Below are 24,112 nucleotides of genomic sequence, written 5' to 3' on the forward strand. Positions count from 1 at the left end.
AGAGAGAGACACAGCATCAATCAGCTGCCTCCTGCACACCCCATACTGGGGATCGAGCCCAAACCCGGCATGTGCCCTGACCGGGAATCGAACTGAGACCTCCCGGATCCCAGGTTGATGCTCAACCGCTGAGCCACGCCCGGCCAGGCTCAAAAGATTTGAATTATTACTCGTTTATTTATTTAAAGTTTGAAACTTTATCATTACCACAATAAAAATTCTAATGAAGAGTTCTTGTTATTTAATTTTAATTTTCCAGTATTTTAGAAGAAAACTGTGGCTTAAGTGCAAAATGTTTTTGCTATTAGTTTCTTTACATTATATCATGTATCATGGTAATAAACATTTCTTACTCAACTTTGTGTTACAAGAACATTAAACAATGTTTAAAAATTAGAGTAGAAAAAAATACTACTGCATATAATATCTATTGCACTTGTAATATTTCAATATAAAAGCAGACAATTAAGTTTAGATCACTGATGAATCAATTGTTCTTTGTGGCTTATTTCCTTTTCCAAAATTATGGCCTGTGTATCTAATTTGAGGTAAAGTAGTTGAAAATGTAATAATTATATTTTATGTATTCCTATTAAAAGCAGAATATGACTGTGAAAAATCGAAACCAATAAAAACAATGTGAATTATGTCAAAATATTTTAAAATAAACTATGAATAAAGGGAACACTGAGGCTTGTCTTAAAGAAGCTGTTTGTCATTCTTTTTAAGATTACAACACACATACAATAAAGGAATTTTATCAAAATACAGCACATTTCTTCTACCATATCCATAAAAATCAATTCCTATGTAAATAGTACTGAAAATCAACTAAAATGAGTTAAAATTTACAAAGAGTTGTTAAAGGGTTTCAATCAATATTATTAAAACTATACAGTACAATAATCAATTGATAATATCTTGAGAGAAGTGCAATATTTGAGTTCACATCTTTTTAAAAGTACTACCTATTTACTCTATGAAGAAAGGAATGAGTCTAACTCACTTTTGCAAAAATGTCGATTGCTGTTTTTGCTAGTCCTAGAAAAGTCTTAATTAAAACAAGATTGAAGAACAAAGGATAACAGATTAAAAATTCCAAAATTATATTTCTTAGTGATTAAAAATGAATTGTAATAAGTGAGTATTGCTCTAATGAAAGGCTCTAGACCAGCCTCAACTAGAAACAGTTATTGGTCTTCTATGGCACTTTTTTATGGTCCAAATAACCATGCATTTATTCTTACCATTGCATGTTACTCAAATTTTATTTGATTACATAGACAGAACAAAAACAAAATTTTGTTTGGATAAACAAAATTAATAAACCTCTACCCAATATTTCTTAACACTAATGAGAACAAAGGCAGTTGGTGGTAAAACACTATTACACTGATACACTTAGAAACCCTTTAAAGACTCTGAAGTGTCAAGTTCACATTTAATGTTACCTGTAGGAACAGCCCTTTATTTGAACACCTTTACACACTGGTAGGCCCAAGGACCCATCCTTTTGCTCTACAACTCCCCACAGCAATTCTCTATCACTGTGCCAGTTTCACAAACTTGCTTTGGTTTCCTAGCTCCATGCGTACTGTTTCCTTTTACTTTACCAAGGCAATGTGAGGCCAAACAAAATCCAGAGGCTTTCCCAAACCTTCCTACGTTTTGTGTCATAGCAACACAATCTTAAAACTGGCCATTTCAGTTTCATTTGCTTCTTACAATAAAAATTATAAATTAAGATTAAAATGGAGAAGTAATTATAAAACAAATAGCAAGTATCACCATTTGCAAAAAAAAAAATCAAGGGATTTCCATATCACAGAAAAAGCATGGACATACATCTACAGTAGAGTTAAAAACTTCCTGTGACTAAAAAATTAGAAATCGAATCACCAATAGCAAATTTACAGTTAATGGCTATGACAAGAACAAATCCTGTAGAGCTCATAAAATGCAATTATCGTCTTTTTTATTTTTTAAAAAGACATTACATTTTTATTGCATTATTCTATTAATAAAAACACAGGAACAGATAACTGCTTTTTCATTCTTTGCTTCGATTTTTATGGGAACTAACTCAATCAGGCCTTGGAAAGCGAACCCACCAGCACCACCTTCGCCTGCTCACTCTTCGACTCAATATGCACATAGCAAAAGCCAACACTTCAAATCTCTTGCCCACGTTAAAAAAAAAAATAGTAGTTTCAGCAGAAAAACATTAATATCAGTTGAATAAAAATAAGGGCATAAAAGCTGAGACAGACAGCTCTGCCATCCGTCTCGGGGCTACAATCAAGGCTAACAAGAGCCTTGCACAGAGTTCAGTCGTGTGTATGAAATCCAAAAATAAACCTACAATCTATACAAAAACAACATGTTTGTTTTTGTAACCTTTGATTGCTGTTTTTAAAAAACCTAACAAGAATTTTTATATGGTTTGAATTCAACGTTCTTCCCTACATACTGTACAGTGGTTCTTTCCCTCGAGCCACAAGTTCCATCATTTCATTAATGTACAAATCTGAACATAACTTTCTGAGTTCTTCTTTATATAGAAAAATAGTCAAAATATTAATTTCCCCTGCAAGTATCTTCCAATAAATCTTGCTGTCTTCCCCCCTTTTTGTTGTCCACAGTTCTTATGAGGAAACCTCTCGTAAGATGATGAGTTCTACTGTGTTCTGGAAAGTTTTTAGCAAGGACACTGCTTGTCCATGTTCAATATTGATAAAACTGTAGCCATTAGCCTAGAAGAAAGAAGAAAAATATTTTAAGAAAAAACATTTCGTAGTAATTTATTTGCATTGGTGCATTTAAATTTCTGCCAAGTGGTAAAACCTCACAGAAAACAAGAATGATTTTGGCAATTGAAAACAACATCTAGACTCCTGGGCCCTAAAAGAGAATCTCTGAAGCTGGGACCCAGGAACCTATATTTTCAGATGATTCCTCTGTAGCAGCCAACGCCAGGAAGTACTTGTCAAAGACACAGTGCTGTCAGACATGGTGCTGTGTGTATGCACTACCGTGTAACTGAAGTCATCAAGGTGCAGGGGTAACAGATCAGGAACAGTACACCTCTTATAATTTAGGCTAAAATATTTGAGGTCTTACTATATCAGACACACAGTTCTAAGTGCTTCTGTAAATTAACTGCTTCAAAACTCTCGTAACACAAAGAAGACTCTTTCATCACCGTATTTTAGAGAAGTTAACATTCCTAAACTTAAAAAAAAATGCTAAAATATATCAAACATGTATTAAAAAATATCAGTATGATTTTCCAGAGTACAAGGTAGAAATTATTTAAATTATGAAAACACTAGAGAGTAGCCTATAAGAAATACCACTTTTTTCATCCACAAATATTTAAAGATAAACTTCATAAAATGCTTATTTTCAAATATGGCATTTAATACTTTCTTGATGAGGAGGCAGATTAATCACAAAATGAAAAATAAAGAAAATAATAAAAAGATGTATTTTAGTTACCTGAATAATTTTATCCCCTGGTTGCAATAATTTTGATGCTGGTCCTTCAGGCTGTACCCTTGTTACAAATATGCCCTTTAGTAATAACAACAAAAAATTACTTAATGGGAAGCAGTATACATAAATAACAGAGTACCAAGAAGCACGCTTTCCTTCTCAACATGCAAATATTTTAATCGTCATACAGGTTTTCTCCTTGTCTTTTCTGAAAACATTGTGACAACTAACCCTATCATTTTTGCCTCTGGTAATTCTGACGTTAGCATACTGATTTGTGTTAAAGTAATTAAGTTACTTGTATACATGTACAGAAAAATAATAACAAAGTTAAAAATCACTTCACAATATGAGGCACATTTGAAATTTTTGGTGTAAATTTTATTCCTCCAACGATTAAACTGATCACATTTCAAAACAAAAAGCAGAACACAGAAAAAAAATCAAAAGGTGATGTCTATCTAGATTTATATAAATATCTGTTAGATTTTTAACTTAGGTATAAGAGGTATTAAATTAGTGAGTAAAACTTTATGGTTATTTCAAAGGATATATAAACATAACTCACATCATCGTCAGGTCTGAATGGGTTTCCTCTTCCACCAACACCTCCTGATATGCTAAATCCAAGTTCTGGATCCTTTTCAATTCTCACTCGAATCTGAGATTTGAAAATAAATCTTTATTACTATCACAGAACAAGTTGCAACACAATAACATCCATAGTTAAATATTGGTAAATTAAGTTCAAACAAACATAACTATGTAAGGATTCATCTAAAACAAATACTTGGGAAGATGAAATGAAACTAGGACATGGAATATTATGTTAATGAGTTAGTGAGTTAACGGCACAGCTAGGATTTAAAGCAAAGCTCATAACTTAATCTATCGCTGTTTTATAATAGGCAACCAACTAATGTTGACCCTATTGTATTTTTTTAGACATCGTGGATTTTAAAGACATACAGCATACACATAAAACATGTACTTCATTATTAGTTTCTATTTGTGAAACATCTACATTCCATGGTATCTCTGTCTACTGGGGGTTTCATAGATCCAAAATGAATAAAGCATTTGTTCTCTACCTAAGTTTCTAATAATATCATTTTATCAATAAACTATCAAAATATATGACTAGCAACTTTTTAAAAAAGTACTTTGTAAGATTTAATTCTCAAAGTAGCTTGGAGAGTATAGTCAAGTTTCAAAAGCTGAGTGTCAAATAACAATAGCAAACCACACATGCCAATTCAAGTTTAATGGTCTGCTATTCATATTGCTGAAGAAGGTCTGATTACCAGAGTATCATCAACGAGTTTGGGAAAAAGAACCACCTTAGGAAAAAAAAATCATGTCTAAAATACTACATCCTATGTCAATTAATGAGAAGGGGGTGTCATAAAGTAAAAATAAACCACAAAGTTTAACACCTTCTAACACCTTCTTAACAGAAAATCAAACCTTGAAACGCAAAATGGAAAAAAAAAACCTATGTTAAAATTCTATATGCGTTTATTGCTAATAATAAATAGCCTATAAAATACATTAAGACTTTGTCTCACATTTCAAACATTCTTGAATCTTCTTACCTCTCGCCTTGCCAGCTCATGGCCTTGTCTAGGAGAACAATGGGGCTGTGTATGTGGAGGCTGGTGGGCCACTTTCAGCATCAAGTAATCAATTAGCTGTTCTCTAGAGGGATGCCTTGCCACAGGTGCCTGAGGAAGGGGGTGATGGATTTGACTATAATTTGCCTGAGGCCTGAGAGGCTGGCCCATCTGTCCATTACTCAAAGGCATCTAAGAAAAACATGAAGTGTCTTAAAATGACCAATAATGATGTCTTATTACAAATACTTGGATTTTCTTCTTGGAGCATTTCAAAAGCACTAGAGTTTAACATTCTAAATCACACAGAGTCATGCCACTTACACTATCTTTTCTAATTTTACACTTTTAAAAGATAAAAGCCATTAATATTTTAATTCTAAACTTGGCTGAGGGCTTGATGATAGACTGACCCTTCAAAGGTTTCCAATGAAAGTAAATAATATCTACATCTAAAATTATTTGCTTTTCTGTCTGATACAAATGCACCTATTCTCATATAACCAAATGTTAAAATGGTAAACAGTATGCTGAAAAATTTAATGAGAAGCCCATTAAAAGGGTATCTTTTCTTAACTATATTTAACCTCTCACATTCACACAAAAGATGCATTTGCTGTTTTTCTTTAAAACAAAAGTAATTTTTGGTAGAATATTTTCCTAATCCAACAATATCTTCTCTACCTTTATTCCTTTCTTTCCAGGATTAACAAGCCAGTTCAGCTAGAACGCTGGTTTACTGCTTATGTGTGTATCAGCAATTTTTACATTCTCTAAATATTAATTCCATTGAATATTAACCACAAAAATTAAGCTTGACTTTCTATTTTACTTTTCACAAGCCAAACAAAAAACTTGAAATTATTTTGTTGTTTTTAAAGAATTATCCTTATACTAATGCCTCTCATTTTGGGGGGATTGAATCTGAACTTTAGACTTAAAATCACCTTTGTAGAAATGTGGCCAATAGCTTATTTTGTTATTGAGGAATATATCTGGTAAATAAGGTTACTTTTGTATTCTAAATATTCGCATATGAAGAGATTTTTGATTGGAAGAGGAAATAAATATGTTTAAGCTACTCAATCATTTAAAACATCACTGTTGATTATTAATAAAAGGTGACTTCATCTACAAGGAAATCATGGAAAAAGTGTAAGGGAAATATTTGAACGTCACTTCCGTAAAATTCTCCAAAAGTAGAAAATTTGGAGATGCTCTGTGAACCTTGCTGAAGGATACAAATAAGTTTGTCTTTGGTGAAGAAAATTTCTACTTTTTAAAATAGTCCTCTTTTTTCACTGTGTTATACTTGAGAGCTAGTTAATTCTGAAGCATGGAAACATATGTGGGTGTTTTATGACATGACATTTGCACACAGATGTTATTACTCCCTGAAAAATCTTTTACTGGGTATTTACCACTCGATCACTATATATTTGAAGCAATTAATCTGCCCAGGAGTACACAAGTGCTTGTGTTGTTATTTTATGACTTACACACAACTCTGCAGACAGAACTTGCTTTTCTCCATGTTTACATCATTTTTTTCCTATGTGCAGATTCAATACTTTTCTCATGGGGAGAATTCTCCAGACAATAATTACTTCTGACCCATTCTTAAGACTCCCTGACACCTACATACTTGTTAGTACCTGACATTCAGTGTTAAACATACCCATGTAATATATTAAGCTATGATACACAGATGGCTCAGACAATAAAAAGCATAAAACAAACTCAGTAATGTACACCATAAAGTGGATGTTAAAAAAAAGAAATTGGATAACAGGGCTCAACTAAAAGTAAAACAAAAAAATGATGAATACATACATATGAGTTTACATGTTACGTGGCTGGGTTCCTCCTCTCAAGAACAATGTAAAAGTTTATATGACATATAACTATGTTTCATAGTTATATCTGGTTATACTAAGATATGGAATTAGTTAAGAGAAAGAACAACAGAAGAGAGTACTAAAGAAAAGAATTATCTGTCATTGGTGACAGAAAAGTAAACTCTCTAAATGAGTGACCCCTTTAGCTACAAAAGTAGTAAGAATACAACCATTATATATTTTACCATATACAAAAAAGTCTAATTATATTTTTACTCTTAAATGCCTTTAGTAACAGTAAAACATCCTCAAATGAAGAATTTAAGATAGTTTCATGTTTAGCTCTCCAAGTAGGTTTACTGAGAATGCCAAAATCCCTTTGACTCAAATGATCCCTCAAATCAAATCCTTCTGATAAAATAAGTAGGTGACACTATACGAATGCAAAAAAAAAAAGATTCTCCAGTGTGGAAAAAAACAGTGGAATAAACTGAAAAATAGCAGAATGTAATTCTATTTCTCAATTAATTTAAAAATAAATCCCTACTAAGCAAAGGGGGAAAGTTCTCAAACAAGTATTTTCAGTGTTAAAGCATCTATGATATTTCTAGTTCAAAAGCCACAAAACATAATAAGCTCACAGATAGCACTTCACTTATTTCCTGAGCACCTACTTTCAGGCTGTCTGGAGGAACATCTTTGTGACTAAGTGTAGCTGACGAGTAGCTGTGCTGTCCTGAAATGAACATACCATCTTGACAAGGATCTCCTGGACATGATGTCTGGGGATGCTTCAAATTAGGGGGAAATAAAAAGTAAACAATGATCTTTCAGATGTGCAACCAAAATGATGATGACATTTGAGAGATGAGGAAAAAAAGGCTATACAAAGATGAAGAACCAAATAAAACATTACCTTCACAACCGCCATAATCTTAGTAGCTTCATGACTGGTATTAACTAACTTATCATAGTAATCATTTCTCAATACATACACATATCAAATCATCATGATGGACACCTTGGACTAATACAGTGTTATGTCAATTTATATATGAATAAAACTGGGGGGAAATAGCACTTTTAGCCGTCTTCTAAAGTTAATGGCAAAACGTTTGTTCTTGTAATGTGTGAAAAGTATGTACAGATACATACTGTTAAGCTGTTTCTTTATAATGCTTTTAGTTTTATTTACAATAATACCTAGCTTTGAATACCTTGAGCTAACATTCTTAATCCAATTTAAGAGTCCCAAATTTTAAGAGCAATTAAAATTGTTGAGAGCGATAAAACATTTCTTAGTAAAAAAAATTAACTGACGTTCTTTTAACAGCACGTATCACAGAGGATTTTCTTTTAAATGATGAGCAGTACCAATAAACACACAGTCATAGAAGACTTACTTTAGCTTAACTCTATCATACTAATATTAGCTCCATATTTTCAAAAGCACTGGTCTGGTGAAATGCTTTTAAAATGAACTAACCAGAATTCCTATTTTTGTATGTTAAATAATATGCTTATACTATATTTTCAAAAGCACTGGTTTGGTGAAATGCTTTTAAAATGAACTAACCAGAATTTCTATTTTGTTATGTTAAATAATATGCTTATATTATAGGTGATCTGATAGTTTTAGATTAAAAAAAGACTCAATTTCATTATCTCTGAACATTTCTTATGAATATGCTGGGATGCAAGATACCTAAAAATTTCATTTTAATTTAGTTCTAAACACACTTAGCTACATTTTAGAAAACTACAAAGATTGTGTTTAATCGCACCATTGTTACTTTCAAAACAGTACATGGCTAGCAACATAAGTAAATTACATCAGCATGTTGAAAAATAATCCGAAATCTACTTCATTATGATATGTCACAGGGTACATATAAACCTAAGGGCTTATAATGTAATCTTAGAAACTGTGTCTGCAACAGATCTATTACATACAGTTAGTTGCTAGTTCAAACCATGGCTTAGCATTTTTAGATGTGGTTTGGTCAAATTTTGTGTATATTCAACGAAAACTTTATTTTCCTTCTCTGTTTTTCAGAATGCAAAAAAATCAACTTAGTTCATAGCCTGAAGTTTAAACTCATGCCCAAATGTGCAACTACGTTTATCTAATCTTTAAAAGAACAAGTATATTATGAATGAGAAAGTAAAATGCAACAGATTCAAAGGCTCTGAATTTAAGAAGAACAAGCGAAAAGTACTACTGTGTAAGAATTTACAGAACAATTGTTCCAGATGGCTCTACGATTACCCCTGAAGTAATAAAAGCCCCTGGTCTTCACTCTGTGGCTTCAGTTGGAATCGTGCCAAAAATGCAGAGATAATAGCCATCACCCGATCAGTTACAAAATGATAGCTGCCATCATAACATAACAATAGAAACCAAGTGGTGGCAGGTGACAGAAGGCAGAGCAAGATGGGTGATAAACAGCCAGAGCAAAGCAAACCCCGGAGACTGCTCCTAACTTGGGAAACAACAGAGCAAAGCCAGGAGAGTGTATTAAGAGGGTAGGGGGTAGGGGTGGGGAGAGCGGGTGCTCAGGAAAAAGCAAAGGACCCAGAAGTAAGCAGAGTCAATATGCAAATAAAATAGGAGGGAATAAAGTAAGGTTATAAGGGGAAAGAGGTATTTTCAGGAAGGAAGGGCAGCGGCTATGCTACTACCTCAAGTTGTTATGAGGAGAAAACCTTACAGCAGAGACATGCCAGAGCTGCTCTGTTCTTTCTCCCTCTCTGCTGTTACACTCTATCCTGAACTTTCACTGAAAGAATAAATCTTTCGTCCTCACCACTAATGACTTTGGCCAAAATGTGGGTCAATAAAGAATTTGGGTTTTCCTTTTTCATTGTTATTACAATTTCTCCAGCCTCACATTTAATCATATTTAGTGAATTATGATTAAACTTAGTTCCACTTAGTTCTTAGTGCTTTTTATTGGCCAATACTCAATCACTAAGGTGAAAATTACTTTTCGCCACAACTCCTCTGTGGATTACACATGGCACAGCTTAAAACCTTGAGTTTAGGGAGAGCAAGCTAATTTTAAGTGAAAGAGAGAAAGTACTGCAAAAAATAATTTTTATAAACCTCTCAGTTATTTCTGTTGCTTACCCCTTTTTACATAAAAAAGAGTTGACTATATCCTCAGTTATGACCACAAAAACTTAAGAGATAAAGACTAAATCAGCTTTGCAGAGTTTTAGCACTAAGCCATGGTGGAACTGGAAGATAACAAGATACCTAACCCACAGTAAATTTTATTTTCTAGAAACATTAAAATGTGGGGTTTATTTCTCGTCTATGCACTAAAAGCACTGGTCTACTACAGGTACTCACTCGAAATATGTGCCCACCAGAACCTCTTCCGTCTGCAACACTCAAGGCAAGACTGCCTTGGCTGCCATGCAGATCCCTAGAGCTGCCATAGTGAAAGTTGCTTACAGCAGTAAAATTGGAATTAAAGGACCTTGACAGCAAGCTCTGAATAAAGAGGGGATAGATTTGACAGATTAATGTAGCATGCAAAATTCAAAAGACATGTTACGTACACAGATGCACTTATAAGTAAGCCCAATACCACACAGAAATTTCATGCAACATGAAATTTTCAGTACCACTGAAACTGGCACTTATATTTACCATATAGTTACATGAAAACATACATATACACACAAATTACATATAATCCAACCATTCAAGTTTAAATACCAAAGAAAGTACATACAGATGTTTTTGTGCTATTATTTTCTTTACTTCTAACATATCTTATTAGAAGTTCATCAGAAAATAGGAATTGATGTCATACCCAGATGTATCTGTACATATACAGTTATACAAGGGACACAAACTAATTCCTCTATAAAGACAAATTTTACCAACAACCAGCTATTTCTAAGTCAAAATGGATTTCTAGAGAGTCTGCTTCATTTTATAGAAATTGTCTTATTATTGAATAAATGCAGAGTTTAAATACATAATATAGCACAAAATATATATGGCAAAACAAACCAGGCTCTTGGCCATTGCAATTTCTAAAAATTATCTTCCACATTTAGAAAAATGTCTTACATTAGGGAAAAGTTTAACATAAACATAGAGTTTTAGGACATAATACTTAAAAGGCTCCCACTACTCTATAATTAGGATAAACACAAAAACTAAAAAGAGCACATATAAAAACTTTCTCCCATTCAAATAAACAGATATGAAAGATTATTATATTTTAGGAGTTAGTGCTTTTTGCTGCTTAAACCTGAAGAACCACTGATAGAATTCGTCCAAACACTGAGTTTATATAAATGTTGGATCACTAATCCTAGAGCTGCTGAAAAATGTAGCTCAGTAAATGCACTGCCTAATTACCCCTGCTGCTTTACTCCCAGAGTTGCTGACTGCTGTTCTCTCACGTACATGCTTTCAGTCATGTCCCTGAATATCCAGGGGGTGATGGTCAAATGGAGAGAAACCACATTTTGAGCATGGTTTGTAATTAAGAAATATGGAAATGCCATAACAAGTATTTCTATGTTACTGTTAGGGAATATATAGCTTCTCCAGATTATGAAGTTGATGTCTACTATTAAGAAACAATATGACATTCCAGAATGAAATGGATCTATAAAATTGCAAAGTATACTTTTAGTTATTTTGTGCATTTTAAGGTAACGACTAAAGAAAAAGCTAAACTTAATAGCTAGGCCTGCACTTTTCCAAACCATTTACAGATAAATAAGGATTTGGCAGAGGCAATTTAGAGGTTCCATAAATATGATTAGAATGTAAAAATAAAGAAATTATACACAATTACATACACACATTTTGTTTTAAACTGTTGACTTGAGTGGACTGACTGACCCTGTTTAAGGATATGCAGATCTGAAACAAAGCCTATTCTGTCATCTTTGAACATATATGACATTTTGTAAATATTTCACTGAATAAGAAGGCTTGTGCGCAGAACAGGTCTGGTTTTAATCCAGGCTTGTGCTCAGGCATCCATATAAAACTGCACTCCATCACATCAAAATACTGAGCAAAGCTCAATTAAGTGCTGAGCAAATGTCCTGCTGATTACCTGCAAACAGCTGCATAATAGCAAGTGAACATGAAAATGATCATGTTGTGTTAATCTTTAATCATATCTAGTTGAATGCTACTTATTTGAGTTTTTTAAATATAATAATATTAGCAAATGCTGACATTAGTAATAATTCAACTTTGAAATAAAGAATTTTATTCATTTTCAATGTTGTTAAGCTTTATTTGTAATAAGTCTTGAGATTTTTGAGGTGAAATCTATTTTATATGTTTGGATTCCAGGTACTTTGTTGGGGTGGGAGGGGTGTTACTACCACAAGGTTACAAAACCAAGTAAGGGTAAATAACTTATCTATTTCTGTATTATTAATAAACTCCTAGCAGGGCAAAGTAGCAACTTTTGATTTGGGGACCTATCCCTAGAGGTAGGAAAGGCACTGTGAAATCCCCTGAAGAAACTTCTCAAATGTCCACTATGCCATCAGAATTATGTTTGGGGGAGGAAGGGGGGATTACAGAGGAGCAAATAGAGATGGTTCATTGCCCTCCACCCTTGTCAATCAATGCTTTCAGGTTTGGAGTCTAAATCACGTTACCCTGTGCATTTCTTAGTTTCAATGGACAAATTCTCATTTCTTTCCTTTTTTTTTTAAATATATCTTTATTGATTTCAGAGAGAGGAAGGGAGAGAGAGAGAGAGAAATAGAAACATCAATGATGAGAGAGTCATTGATCGGCTGCAGCCCACAACCTGGGCATGTGTCCTGACTGGGAATCGAACCCAGATCGCCTGGATCCTAGGTCGACGCTTAATCACTGAGCCACGCCCGGCCGGGCCAAATTCTCATTTCTAAATTACCAGTGGGCACAACTGAGACACTACTCTCATGTACTCTCCAAGCAACTGTATTGCAAATTTCCATAGAAAGCAGAGAGGCCCAATGAACAATGAGGTGGCTGCTACTTGCTTCCATCTACTAAAGTCCAGGCACATCTCTGTCAGACCGGAAAATAATGGAAGAATAGCCACCTGAGATATCAACTAATATTAACAATAATATAATATAGTATAGTATAATAAACTTGTCTCTTCCTCCAAATCTGATGTTCCTCCTCTATGTCCAGTAGTAGTTAAGGGCATTCCCAACAACCTGGTATTCAAGGCACCAAACTCAAGCTTCATCTTCTGATTCAACGACTGATCACAGGAATATTCCAATCAGAAGTAAATTCTTATACAGTCTATTTCAGAACTGCCTCTTAAATTCATTCCTTTGTCTCAATTCCACTGATACATTCTCATTTATTTTCTGGACCACCAGATAGCCTCATAACTCAATCAATTTAACTATATAGCCTCATCTACCTCAAATCCAGTTCCATACTATCACCAGAAGTTTATTTATAAAACAGCTATATTATTCCTCTGCTTAAGAAATTTCCAAATTCCTTAGAAAAAGCACACAAGTTCAAAAAGCCTCAATAGTATGTACAAAGTTATAGCTGAAACCAAATAACTAGATGAGAATGAATTTGCCTAACATTTATAGATGGCTCAGTTACTTAAAGTTGGGAACATAGCATTGCATAGAGCTAACAATTACAGGCAGAGGTTCAATGTGGACTGATATAAGGTACTAACTATATTTTAGGAATTTATTTCTGAAAAATTCAACTTAAGGAATTTTTTAAAATGACTAATTGAGGTTGTATATTTTTAGAAGCTTTATCTTGTATTTAGTAAACAGAGGTAAGATCATTCTTGGGTAAAATCCACTGAGAGGTATAAAGCAAAATCTTAAAAAAAGAATATGCCTTGTACACCTGGGCCACAGAACTATGGCACTAATATATCAGTTTTGCAGGATATTCTGAAAATTTTAATTCCTTTCAAAAAACCAAATATCTACATACTATAGTTGAGCCAGACAAGTGAGTTTAAATAGGTCAGAAATATAGTTTGGAAAAGAGTAAATGCCATGCTGGAAGCTATCTGTGTCAGTGACAGTGTTAGTCATATAACCGGGAAAAAAATCTTAGATGAAATAGTTACATTTACAGTACATTTGTTTTCTGTTAACTGTATTATAAACTGCTTACTTGTTGTATTCATATTTACATAATCAACATTAATAGATGATAAGAGGTAAGAAAATGCTAAACAGAGGTACAGATGTATATATATGTATTATTCACAGCATGTGCAGCCCAATCTAAAAGAAACACACATAAATATATAAAATTAAGGTGAGCCCATTAGAAAATACTGGGGAGCAAGAGAAGGGAATGAAGCCTATACTACCATCTCAACTGTTTTGAATCTGACCAAGTCTGAACTTGGAACTCTACTGTCAGTACCAAGGAAAAACTAGAAGTATACAGAATATCCCCCCAAAATTTATACACACTTTAACAGCTGATAGCTCAATTTTGAAAATGAAATGTATTTTTAATAAACACTGCCTTTATAATTATTCACAGTGTGTGTATACATTTTTTTGGGACACCCTATATATTCAATAATTCAGTGTATCTTGTTTCACCTTGTTCAAAAAAGAATGCCAAAATTTTTAAGGAAAATCAGTAAATTCATAAGGAGAATGAAAAATTCAAGCTTAATTACCTTTTCTAACTTTTTGGCCTCGATGTGTCGTAGTACTTGTTCTCGCCAATCATGAGGAACTTTACTTTTCCCTGGAGGATCTAGTAAAGAATGCTCAGAGCCAACCCTTGCATTAGGTCTTTTTGAAGGACTAGTCCGTGAATAACTGAAATCACTAACTGACATAGTTCTCTCTGGTATTTCACTAACAGAGGGCCGGGCACTCTGAGGCCTAGATGTGTTTGGACCATCAATGCTGTATGTTCGCGCAGAAAGAGGTCTCTGTGACCCTGACATCACTGGGGCAGTTCTTCCCACTGAATGTAAGTCCCTGTATGATAAATAATCTCCTTCAGGGATTTGGGCCCGCCTTGTGGGACCTGGCTCACCAAGATTTACAGAGGCTGTGGAGGACACGCTACTTTGTCGTTGAATTGTATTTCGAGTTGCTCCAGGAATGAGCCGGTCATTTGGTGAGATGGCCCACATTTCCCCATGTCTTCCTGGGCCAAGTCTTGGATGTAAATGGTATCCAGTATTAGCACGAACATTGTTATGGTTAGAGAAATTCATATTGGCAGAATGTTTCGCATAACTGTGATTTTCTGTGCTCTCTGATCGAGAAAGGCGCTGAGAAGGAAAACTGATGTGATCCACTTGGGGATTTTGTTTGGAGTGCCACAAAGTGTCCTTGACTGCAGCGCCGCTGCTGTACTGGATATTATATTGTGGAGGACCATATATTTGAGGTGTAGATTGTGGGCCACTTGTTGTGGGACCTCTTATATTTGGCTCTTCAGGATTATGATTTGAATCAAACTTAAAAATTGTCTTTGTACCTGATATTAAATCGGAAGATGAAGAACAACCAGTAAACACCTGCAATGGTTGATCATACAAAAGTGTAGCAGACTTGCTCCTGACTATATTTTTTCCATCAATAGAAGATGTGACTTTAACTGTTGCACCTGGCTGCTGAAGTCCATTATCACTAAGAATGTCATAGATTTTTAGCTCTCCAGTCTCCATATTAGTTATGCTATGAGATTTCACAACAGGCCCAACTGGCCCACTTCTCTGAGGGGAGAGATCTTCAGTGCTCTTGGAAATACCCATATCAACGGAAGAATCAGTGTGATGTGGTTCAGTGCCCCTAGGAGATGGTGGAGTTTCCTCAGAATGTCCATTTACCTTACTTGTGCATTCCAGATTAGGATACTTGTTTCCATTTTCCAAGTGCTCAGCTTGTCCTTTAGCATTAACGCTTATAAAGTCTGTTCCAAGTACTATATCCTGTGTCTTTGATCTTTCCATTCTCTCTGGTTGAAATGTCTCATTAGTTATAAGTTTATTAAGATTCATATTGATACGGTCTAATTTGTGAGATTCATCAGATGTGGCTGTTGAGTCAATACCTTTCTCAATAAAAACTAATCGTTCTTCAATGTTCAGATCATATTCAGGTAAGTTGAAATCTTTTTTATCATGAACCTTGAATTTCTCCTCTGTTGAATGGTTTAAAATATCTCCATTTTGTAAAAGGCTGTTAAAATTTTCATCTTCTTGCCTAAAACAAAAATAATTTTATCAAAAACATCATGAAGCTGTTTTCTTACTAAGGGGAGATTTATATTAACTGGAGACAAGTAAAACTGTATTCAAATTTATAATCGATTAATTTTCATCAATACTATAAATCAGTCACAATATGAGCTAAATAAAGAAAAAATGGACTTATTATGTATCCTCTTCTGCTGCGTCTTTTCACAAATATGCTAAATATGAAATGCTTGAAAGATGGGATGATACATGGAGAAAGAGCCAATAACTTGAATAGTTGAGTACAGTGCACAGAACATTCTTATAAATAATTCTGAAACCCTATATTATTAGCCAGTTATATTAACCAAATTATTAGATTAAATATATAGATAAGGAAATTATATAAAGAACTAAACAACAGCTCTACAAAATATGATTAAAGATCAAAACTGAAATTAAATTTAATCACATTAAGTGTCTATATTGGATGTAGGAAATATTTATAAATGTGATATTCCAAAATTACAGAAAATTTTTTATTTCTGCTTGGTGATATGAAAACATATTTGTGTCCTCAAGTTGTATTTCAAAAAACAGTCATGTTATATTTCAACAAATATTCCTTAATATTAATCTTCCCGTTAGGTGACACATACTATTCATAATTAGAAATACAACACAAAGAGGTATAGCTATATCCCTTTCTCGGCCTTCATTTCATTACATAAAAAACATGACTTAGAAAATTCTAAACTACTTCCCAATATCAGTAAAATTTTATTATTCAACAAATTAATCCTTATCTTAACATCTAAAAGGTTTTAAAGATTAATATATTACCATACTGGGTGGGTCTTAGCCTCAAATTCAGAAAAACAGATGTAAATGATTAATCATTACAACTACATTAACAGCTATAAAATTTTTTGAGATACAAAAGTAATTTTCCTTTTCCAACAATATAAATCAATACATACAAAAATTTGACTTAACTATGCTGCCTGAAGCTTAAGAACAATTTAACTCTAAAAAATATTTAGCAATATCCATACAATAAGCTTTGGGCTCAGTAGTAACCAATTTTTTCTATCAAGCACTCTACCTGACAGATTAACATGAAAGTAAAATAGTATAGTCTTACTTTGATAACCAAACTTCTTGAGAGCCCAAATAATAAATTTGTTTTAAACTTCAGCTAAATTCCAACATGTAGGCATTAAGTCTTCTTTCAGAGAGTTTGACCTACAAATTTAAGTCTAAGCCAAAGATACGAGACTAATTAAAAGTATTTAAATAAAACCTTTAATGGCATTGCCCCAAAATAATCTTGCATTTCTAATCCTAAAAATACCAGTTTCAACTTGAATTACTCCAATAGGCTGTTTATGTTGTAATATTTAGAATGATTGCAAAACCGTTCAACGTTTTGATGAAGAGAATTAGAATACATTTAAAGTATTTTCAACCCCCCTTAAAAAACTAATTTAAAATGAAAATGCATGAAAGCTAAATAATTAGTAATAAAGTGGGGGGGAACACCATATACTGCCTGAGCCACTTCTATAGTATTAATTTGTGAAATCCTTTATGTTTTAGTCATATATATTTATTTGCATTTCTACTCTATTCATTGTACAAATAAATTACTCTGTTAAGATATTCACGAACCTTCTTTTGGAATTAATACCAATGTGAGTTTGTTTCACTGGAGAGCAGAGTGAGGTATCTTGACTACTCTCAGTATTAAGAGAGACTGAATCAGACATCCGAGAGGGAGAAGAGCAGTTGCTGTTATTCTGATTGCTATTGTGTGTAACTTCATCTGATAAAGAATCTATATCCTTTGTATCATCTGGAACAAACAAACAAACAAACAACTCAAGCCACTGACAGTCACCAAGAATTTGCGTGAAATACTTCCCAGTGATGACAAAGAGCAATTATATTGCCCTGGTTCAATGTATTAGGTAAAGAATTATATAAATAAGAAGATAACCAGAGGCACCTATAAAAATTCAGTCTTAATACACACAAACATTTAAGAATTTAAAAATAGCGATACCTTTACTTTTTAAAAAATATAACCAAAGTTAGGGTTACCTAAAATTTTATTTAGTTTGAACTACTGACAAGATTATATTATACAATGTTTTCTAAGGCCATCAGTTAGTTTTAGTAAATGTTTTTCCAGTCATTTATAATTTTAAAGTCATAACAATAAAAAATACAGACTACAATTTATAGCCTTAGTAAACTTATCTGGGGAAAAAATTATATCATACATGTATGGAATTGTTATCTATTCTGACAATAAAAATGAGCAATGCAGTCATTCAAAAAACAAACGGGAACCCTGGTACACTGCTGGTGGGAATGCAGGCCAGTGCAGCCACTATGGAAAACAGAATGGTGGTTCCTTAAAAAACTAAAAATGGAACTGCCTTTTGATCCAGTGATCCCACTTCTAGGAATATATCCTAAAAATCCTGAAACACTAATCAGTGATCCCACTTCTAGGAATATATCCTAAAAATCCCGAAACACTAATAGATGCACCCCTATTCATAGCAGCGCTATTTACAATAGCCAAGATCTGGAAACAGCCCAAGTGCCCATCAGTAGATGAGTGGATAGAAAAGCTGTGGTGCATTTATACCATGGAATACTAGGCAGCTGTAAAGAAGAATCTCGTACTCTTTGGGACAGTATGGATGGGCCTGGAGAATATTATGCTAAGCAAAATAAGCCAGGCAGAGAAAGACAAACATCACATGATCTCACTTATATATGTGGAATCTAAAGAACTTAATAAATTGATGAACAGAATAGATTCACAGACATGGAAGCATGGATCAGACTGACGAATCTCAGAGGGAGGAGGGGGGTGGGTGGCTGGCCGTTGGAGGGAGGGAGAGATTAACATAAGAATATATATGCATAGCCCAAGGACACAGACAATGATGTGGTGAGGGTCTGAGGACAGGGGTGGGGCAGGATGGAAGGGGTCAATGGAGAGAAAAAGAGACATCTGTAATATTTTGAATAAAAAAACCCAAAACCACCAAACAAATCAAGGAATTTCACAAGGTCAGCTCTCTCTTCACATTTATAAATCATTTCAAAAAATTGTACATGAAGCCCTAGCCAGTTTGTCTCAGTGATTAGAGCGTTGGCCCACAGACTGAAGGGCCCTAGGCTCAATTTTGGCCAAGGGCATGTACCTCGGTTGCAGGCTCAATCCCCGGCCCTGGGTGGGGGTGCGTGCAGGAGGAAACCAATTGATGTGTCTCTCTCACATCGATGTTTCTCTCTCTCTCCTTCTCTTCCACTCTCTCTGAAAAAGCAATGGGAAAAATATCCTAGGGTGAGAATTAAAAAATTAAAAAAACTGTATATGAATGATGAACTCTTAATATGTGAGATGGTTTTGTAACAATAATATAAACAGAAATAGACAATACTCATATTCCATTATAGGTAGGCAGTATAAAAAGTATTTTTAAAAGTAGTGATAAAAAAGCTAACATAAGATCTTTAGAACCCTTAAAGGATGTCTTTAACTAACTCAATCTAACCAAATCACAGAAATAATGTATGTAGACATAGTCATAGCAGATTACATGACTCTGAATTAAGGATATTTTTGCTGTTCCAAATATTTCAGTTAAAGTAGTCTGGCTTGTGTTTACAGTTAAAAACAGTAGCACATGGGGCTCTCTAATTCAACTTTAAGGTACTAGGGTTTCAGATTATAAATTTTAAAACTAATGTTAAACTATATATCACTTAAATTCTTTCCTAGATATACCTCTCTTCTTCCAACTCTGTTTCGTGGCACAATTGTGTTAATTATATGATGTAAAATATTTAGCATATAGCAAGTACTCAACAAATACCACCATTAGTATTATGAAACCCAAGCTATTTGACAACCACCTTGATAGCAAGTTTCATTAATGCCATAAAGGCAAAAGTTGGATAACTATTTGGTGGAGGTAATACAGAGATGTTCAGGCACTGGTGGGGAGGAGTGAGGAAAGGACAGGGAAGAGACCAACATCCTCCAAGTTCCCTTTTATGGTAAATGGCTGGGAGGAAGGATGGTTTAAAAATAAGCTCTAGGATAGACAAAATAACAACAAGCATCTACTTTGCATCAGGTATTGGACTAGATCTCAGTACATTGAATAATCTAGTACATTTAATATTTACAGAATCCTTCATTAGCCTCTTTTTATTCAAATTAGGTATGTACTCATGGATGAAATTAGGTAGCTCAAGGACCTCATAGTCTAGGCTTGTCTGCCTATGAAGTCCATGTCCTTGGAAGCAGGCCTGCATGAGGGAAGAAAAATTGTATATCAAGATTTTCCTTTAAAAACAGGACAGAGAAGAAACAGACCTTTCAAAAAGGGATGTTTTAAAAACTTACTATAAAGTGTTTTAAAATAACATAATGACATATAATAAAACTTATTCCAAAAAAATTATATATTTTATTCTGCCCAGTTCTAATCTGAATGCTTTCCTTAAAGCTAACCTGCTTTGTTATTACTAAGAGCTACCACTTTTGGCTGGTTAATAGAGGTTTCAATTAACGGTGGTCGCATCTCTGCCATTTTCATCTCTTCGTCAGAAGAAAGCTCTTCAGATTCCTAATTTAAAGAGAAAAGAGTGAAAATATTTATGAAAATAGATTTTGGCTTCCTTAGATGAATAAATATTAAGACATAAGAACTTTAAAGAGAAAAGGATATTTAGAACATGTATGACATCTTTATATAGTAACATGTAGTGACTAAAACTAGTATATGATTTTAAAATGTTAAAGATACAGCAGTAAAACTATGGTGGTTATTAACAATATGCCAAAGTATCTATGGGATAAGTTTGTTGGGGAGGCCTTAATTCAAGTGTATTAATGAGTACTATGTGCCTAGTACTATGTCAGATGCTAGACAAATAAAAATAAATAAAACATACTGTTCAAACATAAAAAATGGATGAAGTACTGATACATGCTACAATACAGATAATCTTGAAGACATTATGCTAAGTGAAAGAAAACAATTACAAAAGACCACAGATTGTATGGTCACATTTACTCGAAACGCCAAAACTAGCCAAATCTATAGAGGCAAATAAAGTAGATTACTAGCTGCCTAGAGCTCAGGAAGATGGAAAGGATGTGGGGTGATGACTAAGAAGTAACTTTATTTTTGGGGTAATGAAAATGTTCTCAATGTGATTGTAGTAAAGGTTGCACAACTTTTAGAATACTAAAGGCCACTGAATTGTAACTTTTACTTAAATGGCTGAGTTGTATATGTGAGTTATATACCTCAATAAAGCTCTTTTTTAAAGAAAGCTACTGCTAAAAAAAAATCCCATTTACTGTTGCAACAAAAAAAAAGATACCTAGGAATAAACTTAATCAAGGAGGTACAGTGAAGGCTTGGGGTAGGGCAGGAGCCGGGGAGAGAGGGGCAAAGTGGGAAAAAATGAGGGACATTTGTAATAGTCTCAACAATAAAAATAAATTTTAAAAAAAATACTCTATAATCAATGGAGTATTTCACACCCACATCATTATTTACAACTTGCTGATCTTATATAGGCCAAATAATTCAAGTATACCTATGGAAACCTTTTCATTTTTAAGTTATAGAAATAAAGCAACCGCTATTTTATAGAGCTTGAGTAGACTTGCCAATCTAATTTACACTGTAAATATTTGAGTACAATGGGTAAAAAATTTAAGTTTAAAGTGGTAAATGAGTGGTATCTCTCAATGGTACATGCATTAGCATATTTTCTGCTATCAATATCAAGTCTCTCCTATCTTCAGTTAGCAACAATGAAATATTAAATTCTTATCAGCTGCTATGATCATTCCAGAATAATCATAAAGCCATACCTCAAAAACATCATCATGATTAACATGCTTCAAGTTCCCAGAGGCTTTCGTATTTGTAGTCACTGGTAGATTCCCAGGACTGGTCTCAGCTTCAGGTTCATTTGCCTTCTGCACAGAGTTTCCTATTATATACTTTTCTCTTTCATCAGCTTTGTTTCTTACTGGAGCAGTACTTTCTGAAGTCTAAGTAAAAGAGAAGATAAAAAATTCATATTCCTTATGCTTTGTATCCATTCTTGTGTTAAAATTCAGATGAAAATTTAAAAGGAACTTAACATACTTTCCTATTCTGCATAAATCAAGGAAACTTTAAACATGGAAATGAGAACTCAAATAAAATGCTCATTTTGGGGACAGGAGGTTCCCAAAGGTCCATCAGTCACATCAAACTTTGCAATTTAGCTGAGGATACATTTCATCTTAAACGTTGCAAAGCCGATGTTCATGAATGAGGCACTTAGCTCACCATGCTCAAATTCAGAATGGTTAGACTGTTTTCTGTTCATTGTGAAATGTATAATAACTCTAGTGACATAAAACTTGTTTCTGTGATACAATGTGAGAAAAAAAGTCCATTAAAGGAACACAATTTAGGGATTTGTTTAGGTTTCTGAAAGATCCCAAGGATATGTCTGCCAGTGGTCTGTCAAAGTAACTAAATTTACAATTAGTACTGGGTAGAGTGAATCAATATTAATCAATATTACCAGGGAGAAAACAAGTATTTCCATTACAATGAATTTTCTGACATTCCTTATCTTATTCTTTGCTCAGGCAGTAATTTTTTTAAAGATTATGCTGACTCTCCCATGCCCATCTGAACAGTCTGCAACCACACTGAAGTGGTAATAAAAGCAATTAGGGAGTTCACTGATTGTCAGAGCTTTTAGTTCAAGTAGCTGAGATACCACCCTAAATGTGGGAGTACCTTTTAGTGTATACAAAAAGGATTATATCAATTATCATTTAAAAATTTTCAAGAACTTGAAGTAGGTTTTGTTCAATTCTTTTGAATTGAGTTTTCTAACCTTCACACCCACATCATTATTTACAACTTGCTGATCTTCTTGTGGTTTCAAAACTTTTCCCGAGTCTTCATTAGTCTCTTCGTCTTTTAATCTATGTACGATGGTCTGAACAGTTCTGACCATATTCTTAAGCTCATCGGGGTATGGTGTTGGATACCTCTTTAAATTTCCCTCCTAGAGAAATAAAGCAAGCAACATTTAAAATATGGATAAATATTTCTAATGACACCTCAAAATTTAATCTATAATCCACCTTAATTACACTGGATATCTGGCTCATAGGGACAACTGTGAAAACAGATGACAGGCCTTTGGAAGCATTTTAGACCAATACAAGTATGATTTTATCACTAGTTAAAGATGTCCCAGTTACAGATTTCACTGTTTTAAAAACTTTTTTAAAAAATATATCTTTATTGATTTGAGAGAGAGGGAGAGAGAGAGTTGAAACATCAATGATGAGAAAGTCATCATTGATAGGCCGCCTCCTGCATGCCCCTGACTGGGGATCAAGCCCGCAACCCTGGCATGTGCCCCAAATGGGAATCGAACCTCGATCTCCTGGATCCTAGGTTGAAGCTCAACCTCTGAGCCACACCCAGCCGGGCTAAAAACTTTTTTAACAGGCATAAATATAGTCCACCTGAAGATATATGGTGTAGATATTACCAACACTGTCACTTGTCTTTGAAACAGATATATGTTTTCCAGCTAGATATTAATCCAGCCATATATAAAATTCCTATATTTATATATTATGTCTTATGTGCAGGGAACTAAACACTTCAAAGGTCAACCTAACTGTCATTTTCTGAATTCAGCTAGTTTATATAAGGGGCAAACAATTACATCCTTAAGAAACTTAGAAATGGGTACTTGCTCCTTCTATCACTGTGACACATTCTCAATCCCATAAAGAAGTAAGAGGTTCACAACAGAGTTCTTTATCCCTAAAATATATGTAAATAAATCATTAAAGAAAGGGAAGGGGGAAAACTAATCTTTTTTTTCTCTTATAATT

At 33.9% G+C, this 24,112-nt stretch overlaps 1 protein-coding gene across 11 annotated transcripts in view; it reads right to left on the reverse strand.

Moving 5' to 3' along the window:
• Positions 1-255: 255 nt before the first annotated feature.
• ERBIN (erbb2 interacting protein) overlaps positions 256-24,112 on the reverse strand; it is a 93,167-nt gene continuing 69,310 nt past the window's right edge. For 2 of the 11 annotated variants that reach the window (XM_081131376.1, XM_081131379.1), the window contains 11 exons: positions 23,092-23,265; positions 22,064-22,246; positions 20,687-20,801; positions 17,815-17,998; positions 14,626-16,171; positions 10,302-10,445; positions 7,621-7,737; positions 5,091-5,300; positions 4,064-4,156; positions 3,499-3,573; positions 256-2,753 (listed from right to left, as the gene is read on the reverse strand). In XM_081131376.1, the coding sequence (XP_080987502.1) occupies positions 2,646-2,753; positions 3,499-3,573; positions 4,064-4,156; positions 5,091-5,300; positions 7,621-7,737; positions 10,302-10,445; positions 14,626-16,171; positions 17,815-17,998; positions 20,687-20,801; positions 22,064-22,246; positions 23,092-23,265 (2,949 nt within the window). In that variant the 3' untranslated portion in view covers positions 256-2,645. The remainder of the gene's footprint in view (positions 2,754-3,498; positions 3,574-4,063; positions 4,157-5,090; positions 5,301-7,620; positions 7,738-10,301; positions 10,446-14,625; positions 16,172-17,814; positions 17,999-20,686; positions 20,802-22,063; positions 22,247-23,091; positions 23,266-24,112) is intronic. The other 9 variants (XM_081131380.1, XM_081131381.1, XM_081131384.1 and 6 more) reach the window with 9 other exon arrangements.

This window comes from Miniopterus schreibersii (assembly GCF_964146895.1).
Source record: "Miniopterus schreibersii genome assembly, chromosome: 3".
NCBI classification, from domain to species: Eukaryota; Metazoa; Chordata; class Mammalia; order Chiroptera; family Miniopteridae; genus Miniopterus; species Miniopterus schreibersii.